Source organism: Calonectris borealis, chromosome 27 (assembly GCF_964195595.1).
Source record: "Calonectris borealis chromosome 27, bCalBor7.hap1.2, whole genome shotgun sequence".
NCBI lineage: Eukaryota > Metazoa > Chordata > Aves > Procellariiformes > Procellariidae > Calonectris > Calonectris borealis.
The window spans coordinates 3,262,583-3,270,057 of record NC_134338.1 but is presented as its reverse complement, the minus strand read 5'-3'; the positions used below and the strand labels follow the sequence as shown (position 1 = coordinate 3,270,057).

Genomic DNA, 7,475 nt, shown 5'->3' with positions numbered 1-7,475 from the left:
GCTATGCACGATGGAGGGAAAAAAACAGGCCTGCGATATACTGAAAGGTGTGTGCGGCTTTGAGGCTGCGCTGCTGGGACCTGTGCTGTCCGTGATGGATGTTGAAAAAGCCCAACTGAACCTCATCGTGTGTACATAGTGTGGTGCAGGTGGGACAGGGCGGGTGTCTGGTGATGCTGAGTTCATCCTTGAAGCTCCTGAGATTGTATCCTTGGGATAAACGCAAGTTCTGCTGAAAATAAAACAGGAAATTTTCCTGGTTTTTAATCAAATTGGAGTGGGGGAGAGATTGCCATAAATCTTCCTAGATGTGTTGTTTGGCCTGGAACAGCATGTTTCGATTCCTCCTCAGGTTGTTTTTCCCACCACAATCCTACTTTCTGATTTGAGTCAAACTTTTAAATTGAAAGCCAGCACTTCAAAAGGAAAAGGAAAATATTCTGCCTGGAAAATGTTTAACTGAAATATTGCAGCACTTCCGAAATGAATGTTGTCATTTAGAAAATGTCAAAACAAAAAGCTTCAATCCTTTGAGTTTCCTCTTTTTTTTTTTGTCCCCAGAAAAAAAGTATTCCCTGACTTTGAAATTAATTTATAAATAGTTTGTCATCTCACCACATACATGCCCCCCCAGGCTTATTTTCTTAGCAAATGAAGAAAATGTCACCAAGCCCTGACTCTGCCAAAGAGACCCTAGCAAGGGGGGAGGACAAGGTCAACTGTAAAAAAAAAGCCAAAAACACGAAGGAGCATCCTCTAGAGACGGCTACAGGTTTATGATATGGGTAATCATATCATCAGCACCACTTTATCGGCTTTTTCTTCTCTCCTCTGCACGCCTGTGGCTTTTGGTTTGCTGGAGGAGGAGGGAGAGAAAAGCTGGCAGGAGAATTTTGATATGTTATTGTTGCTGTTGTTTTTGTCTGCGTAGTAATGGGCACTTACGTGTATGTCTGTGCATGCTTGCATGCGATCTCTGCATTTGTGTCCATCTCCCTCATTCCTCCCTTATCCATCCATGCACAGCATGATATAAACAAACCTGCCTCTGGACATGTCATGGCTTAAAATAGATGTTCATACATCAGCCTTTCTACAGCAGCGGCGGCAGCAGCAGGAAGACATGGCCGACTGGATCTGACTACAACACTCACTTTGAGCCGAGAAATCACAGCCCTCACAAAGGTAGAGTAACGGGGTGGGCGTCTCCTTCCTCCTGCGTGTCTGTCTGTCTGTCTCTGCGGAGTGTGCGGGGCTGAGCAGCCTGCGCTCATTCAGCAATACCTCTTCAGAGCTCGCTCTGTGCATCTAGGCAGGCTCTGGCTGTTTCTCTCCTCCCTCCGAGCATGGCACGACTGGCAGAGGGGCTCCGGAGGCAGCCATGAGCGTGCTTGGGGAGCGGGGTCTGAGCCCCTGGGCTTGGCTGCCAAAAGGGGGGGTACAGCCAGTGCCTGTGAGGGTTTTGGGTGCCAGGGGTGCTTTGGAGTCTGTTCTGAGGTCTTGGATGTGGGGCAGTTTCTCTTCCGCTGCAGCACTTTGGGGGGGCTGGCGTGGTGGTGTGTTGGGGGTGGGATGCTGGAAGCCAGCTTTGGGCCTGAGGTTTCTAGAGCTACATCCCAGGATAGGTGTGGATTGCTATTTTTCCAGCCAGCTGTAGCAATACGAGGGTCTGCTATTTGGCTAGTTACAGCCTTATACTGATGATTTAGTTGCTTTTTTCAGACCCTTCTGCTGTTTGTTTCTTAATGCTGCCCGGGGCTGGTGGCATATGGCTGTGCTGCAGCCAAGGTCACACAAGGTTTAAGGGCCCCGGCACACGGCCATGCTGAATGCCTTTTCCAGGTGGGGTTTGCCAAGTCTGAATTCCCAGCGTGAAGGAGTCCAAAATTCATCAGGGCAGGGGAGATATGTCGGGGTGAGGTCTGGCCCGTACCCCGTGCTGGGGCAGTGTGGTGTGCTCGGTGCCAGGGATGAGCAGTGCGGGCAGGGCTGACCTCTCCTGTGCAGCACCCCAGGATGCCAGGCAGGGTCTGAACTGCCACCCTGGAACAGGGAGTGGGGAGGGAGACATCCATGAGTCTCTCTGGACTCCCTCTGAGCACCCCCATGCCCTTGCAATTTTTCCTCCTCTGCACATTGCCAAGAAATGGCTGGAGGCTTCTTCCTTCTGCACCGTTGGCTGCTGGCCGGCGCCTTAGGCAAAATGTCAAAGGAGACAGACATACTCTGATCCGGCCCGGCCAGCCCAAGGTCGCTGCGTTTCCTCCCCCGAGTCCCAGAGAGAACTGGCCAGTACAGAGCTGCTGCTGGGGGTGCTGTGATGGGATGCTCTTTGGACACCTTCCAGGGCAGCTCAGGGCAGCAGCAGTGATGGTGGGAAAGAGAATTGTATTCTCATGCGTAGGGAGTTCTGTCAGTGGGGCAGCAGCAAACGAGCAAAAAAAGGCAGCTCTGACGAACATCTGGCTGCAGGGACTGATAACTGCTCTGCGTGGGTAAGGCTGTCCAGGGAGGTTTCTTGCAGATGTGTGACAAGTATCGGCGTGATCTAAAGGTTTGAAAGCAGAGCTGCATCCTAGAGGATCCGCTCTGTAAAATGAGCTTTCTCACCCCCTGAAATTAACTCTTCCCACCCCAAACCACTCCTAGATGTTCAAATGCAGCGGCAGGACTGCTGTACTTGGAGGGGTTAATCCTGCCTCTCCCTCCCTGCAGGCTTTTGTGCCTGGTCCGTAGGAGTCTGGGTCCTGGCCAGACTCTGCATGGTGCCATATGGAATCCTCCACCTGTTTGGGGGTTTTTCCTCCCCAGTCCTGGTGGCTTGCCCAGACCTGGCCGCCTTTCATTCCTTCTGATTGCATGTTGGCAGCAACAGTTCTCGAGCTGGCATTGTCCCGCTGGCAGGCAAAGCCCCAGAGCCAGCTCAGAAGGAAGGTGGTCTTGTGTAGAACATCTCTTGCCAATGTGGCTTCAACCCAAAGTCGTGGGGCTGGAGCAAAACCTCAGCCTGTGGAGACTCAGCAATCTGGCTGCCTCTCTGGCTTCCCTCACCAGCCCTGGCATCATAAACTTCTCCCCAGCAGTATTGCTTTTTGGAAGGGAGGGTAGGTGATACTGTCTCACACTGGGAACCACTGGGTAGCTGACTTGACACAGCCCTCTCACCAGGAAGGTGAGAATTGGCTGCTTGGGGCCAGTATTTCTACAAAAGGGACGGAGTGAGAGGTCCCCAGTTCTTCTAATGGCATCTCCACTGCTTCCATGACAGGACCGTGGGTGGCAGCAGCAGCAGAAGCGACCTCCAGGCCACTCTCCGGCCTTCACGAACCCACAGGTATGCCTTGTGGGTCTCGGCAGCTCCAATGGCTTTCCTGTCCAGGTTCTCCAGGAATGGCACCAGGTCGCCGAGCCGGGGCTCACGGGAAGAGCGCAACAACCACCCCATCCTCAGCGTCTTTGAGCTTGAAAGGTTGCTGTACACGGGAAAGACCGCCTGTAATCATGCTGATGAGGTCTGGCCAGGACTCTACCTGGGCGATCAGTATGTATCGGAGGGGACAAGAACTGGGGGGGCGGGGGGTGAGGGCTATTTTTGTGAAATGGGGAAATCTGGGAGGTTGAGGTTGGGAAATGTGAGGGAGAGGAGGACGCAATGGGTGTGATACATGGGGACAAAGGAGGCGGAAGGCCATAAGCACGGCTGTGCAGAGAGTTCAGAGCACTGCTGTGGTGGGGTAGGCAGATGTGGAGTGTCCGTGGAGTCAGGGACTGTGAGATTGACTTAAAATTCAAGAATCTTAAGAGTCTGGCATTTTTCCTTTGCATCCAGCTTTCTCAGACGTAAATGTTTGTCCAGGACAGCCCTTACACTGTCCTTGGAAACTTTTCTTTGAACTAGTCTAAACTTATGCATCTCTGCGCTGTTTCTTATTCTCTGCAGAGATATAGCGGCCAACCGGCGCGAGCTGGCTCACCTGCGCATCACCCACATCCTCAACGCCTCGCACAGCAAGTGGAGAGGGGGTGCTGAATACTATGAGGGCACGGGCATCCGCTACCTGGGCATCGAGGCCCATGACTCGCCTTCCTTCGACATGAGCCCCTACTTTTATCCTGCAGCTGACTTCATCCACCAAGCGCTGAATGAAGGTCAGTGGTAAAGATTTCTGGGAGAGAATTAGGGAGCAGGGATGGTAAGAAACTGCCCTGGGCAGGTGGGAAGCTGGATTGACATCCTATTGCTAAGCATCCTAGAAAGCAAAGGTATTTCTAGCCTGGGATGGTGTCTCCTGCACTGGATCACCTCCTCCAAAGCGGGAACAGGCTAGATGAGAGCACTGGCCCCCCAGGTCACAGCCCCAACCTGTGTCCGGAGGTGTGGCTGGTCCTGTTCGGTCTGTTTTGGGAGATGACGTTACGCTGATACCCTTTGCCAGGAGGGTGACCTCAGTGCATCACAGTCATACTATAACTGGGGCCCTAGCTCTAACCCCAGAGGCTGCTCACCTGATGCACCATGGCAAACAGCTGGGTCCTCAGTGGTTTTTTAATTGGCATATTTGGTCTGCTGTGACACAGCCCCTGTGTTTCACCCCCAGGAAGGATCCTTGTACACTGTGCTGTCGGGGTGAGCAGGTCGGCCACCTTGGTCCTCGCCTACCTCATGATCCGCCACCACATGCCCCTTGTAGAAGCCATAAAGACGGTCAAGGACCACCGCGGTATCATCCCCAACCGGGGTTTCTTGCGCCAGCTGGTTGCCCTGGACAATGCCCTGAGGCTGAAGAGGAGTGCGTGAAGGAGGACGAGAGGGGTTGTGCGGTGGGAGCGTTGTGTGTGCAGTGCTCACCTGACCCCGATGCCCGCTGAGTGGCAGAGATAGGGCTTTCCTCATGGTGCAGACGCTTGGCAGCTAATGGGTTACATGCAACTGGCCTCTGGGCCTCCCCCTCAGCTAAGGGGGTCCCCAGACATGCGAGCTATTCCTAGTGGTAAAGCATAGGCCCTCAACCTGCAATCTTGCCACCTAGGTAGGCCTAACGTATAGCCTCCTTCCCAGCCTGCTCACTCCAGAGGGACTCAGCCCCATGTTTCAGGTTACTCTATCCCTCTTGGCTCCAGGAAGCCTTCAAGGCTTCGTTCTCCCACGTGGCAGATGCATTTGCCAAGCCAGTCCTGTCCCTCCCTCCCAGGAGACTGAAGCTCTGTGTGTTCCTTGTCTTGTTTCCCATTATTTTTGGTCTGTGTAGCAATGTGAATTAAGTCTGGTGTGGGCTCAGGCAAACAGGCCTTTTGTCGTAGTGTTTGGATGTCCTCCATGCCTAGTGTTAACCTATAAAAATAAAGACAGTGCTAAGGAAAAAGTTTGGCCATCCCTGGTGTGCTTTGGGACAGACTTTATGTGTTCAGGCTGGGCTCGGTGGGAGAGCATCACCCTGAGTGCTCTGGGTTGAGACGGACCCGAGTCCTCCCAGATCCTCGGTCCAGGGGCTGAACCTGTCAGACCCCACTGGTGGCCAGTGCCTGTGCTGGGCCTCCCCACTGTTTTTGCAGCAGTGGGGACAGAAAGGGGGGCTCCTGGTGGAAAGCAGAGCCAGGCTGGCCGTCACCAGGGTCGCCATCCATCACGAGGTGGCGATGTCGGTCTCCCAAAGGCAGGCACCAAGCTATCCACCCAGGCTTGCAGAAGGGCCGGCTGTCCACTGCGGCCTGCGAAAAACACCTTTGCCGCTTAAGGGGATGGGCGAGACGAGTCCCAGAAGGGTGGCCAGGGCCAGGAGTGAGTGTTCGTGGTGGCACTGGCCACGTGGGTGCTGGGTGGCCCCACGGGTGCTGGGCTGCCCCTGCACACTGCCAGCACTCATTGTCCGCCCGCTCTTATTATAGCCCCATTCTTCCTCCGCTTCCTGAGAGCGCACGAAGCACCGCTGGGCTGCCGGCTATATGTTGTGCTGAGATCACGTAAACACGTAGCGAGAGGAGCCCAAAGGGTGAACCGCCTGGCTTGGGGCACGCTGAGGCCCATGCTGTAGCACCCCATCACTGCTAACTGGTGGCCCCAAGCAACCCTGCTCCGGGGAACGCCTGCCTTCAGCTCGAGCGCAGGGAGAGCCAACTTCAGTTTGCAGCAGCTGTGGTGTCCTGTGTGTGTGATGCCCAGCTCCTGGGCTGGGGGCTCTGCTCTTACAGGCCCCTGAGGTGCCCTAGGGTGCTCAGGGCACAGCACCATCCCAGAATGGCACCGGGAGAGAGAACAACAGACCAGCTGCTGGCAGCGGGGCCGAGGTTACCCCAAGCAAGGGCTGCAGACACCGAGACAAGGAGGAACTGGCGTTGGGCAATGCACAGGGGCTGGTCATGCTCTGCTGTGGCGTTGGGTGCTGCTGGGACTGTTGGGCATGCCAGAAACTTCGGCGGGGGGGGGATTGCAGCTTGGCAAGGTCCTGATGCCTCCTGTCTGATTTTGCAATTCTGCTTTGTGCTCCTTGCTGCTGCGAAGCTCCCTTTGTGCAGCCTGCTGCTAATCGTCCCCTGAATGCAGAGCGTGGCTGTTGTTTGACAAAGCTGGGATCAGGGAGGCTCTGAGCACGAGGGGAGACTGTGTTTGGAGGATCAGCAAACTAATCCAGAGAGCGAAATCACTGACAGAGCCCGTGGTGTGCTGTACCTTACCGTGTGCCTGCAGCGGCCAGGCACCTGTGTTGGGAGATGAAAATGTAGCGTGGGAAAGTACCCTGATTTCAGGAGGGCTGCCAGCACAGCCCCGGCCACCGGCGGCAGAAACCCGCCTGATCCTTGGAGCTATTGGTGGAGGAGGACACACAGAGCCCACGATACTGCCATCCCTGACGCGGGGCGTGTGGGGGCCACACGGAGCCATTTCACAGCCCCACGCTGCCAGTCCTGCCCTCACGGTCACCAGTCACCTGCAGGGCCCATGGTTTGGATGGAGATGCTGATCATGTCCAAAACCAACCCCTGCACAAGACTGAGAGCACCGGGAGCTCAGTCCCTCCTGGGAGGGTCCCCCAACGGGCGGGTGCGTACAGAAGGACGGGCTGGGCTCCAGCCGGGTGGCAGGCGAGGCAGGTAATCCGAACTTGGGTCATGTGCAGAGCGTTTCTACCGGACGATGGGGCCGTATTTGAGCAGAGCCCCTTGCCCGTGCACGTTTCATGGGAAGACACAGGGCAGAACGGTGCGTCGTGGGATGTGCGTGGCAGGATCACGAAAATGTGCGTGGTGGGCACGCACACCGCCGGAGCAGCCCGGGGTTTCCCGGCGCTCACGGCCGGGGGAAGCCGCGCCTGGGGCTCCCCACACCTCGCCCGGCCCCGGCTCCGGGGGCCGGCAGCGGGGCCCGCCGGGGTGCCCGGCGCTGCGCCCGCCGCGGGGGCGGTTCCGGGGGCGGCTCGGGGGGGGCCGGGGCTGCCGGGGCGGGGTTTGCGGGCAGGGCCGCTCCCGGCCGCCCAGCC

General features: G+C 56.2%; 1 protein-coding gene across 1 annotated transcript; it reads left to right on the top strand.

Moving 5' to 3' along the window:
• The first annotated feature begins 770 nt into the window (after positions 1-770).
• Positions 771-5,358, top strand: DUSP26 (dual specificity phosphatase 26). The gene is made up of 4 exons (XM_075174613.1): positions 771-1,185; positions 3,269-3,541; positions 3,941-4,149; positions 4,599-5,358. Exons 2-4 carry the CDS (start codon positions 3,363-3,365, stop codon positions 4,796-4,798), a joined length of 588 nt encoding a protein of 195 aa, XP_075030714.1. The 5' UTR covers positions 771-1,185; positions 3,269-3,362; the 3' UTR covers positions 4,799-5,358.
• Positions 5,359-7,475: the final 2,117 nt, after the last annotated feature.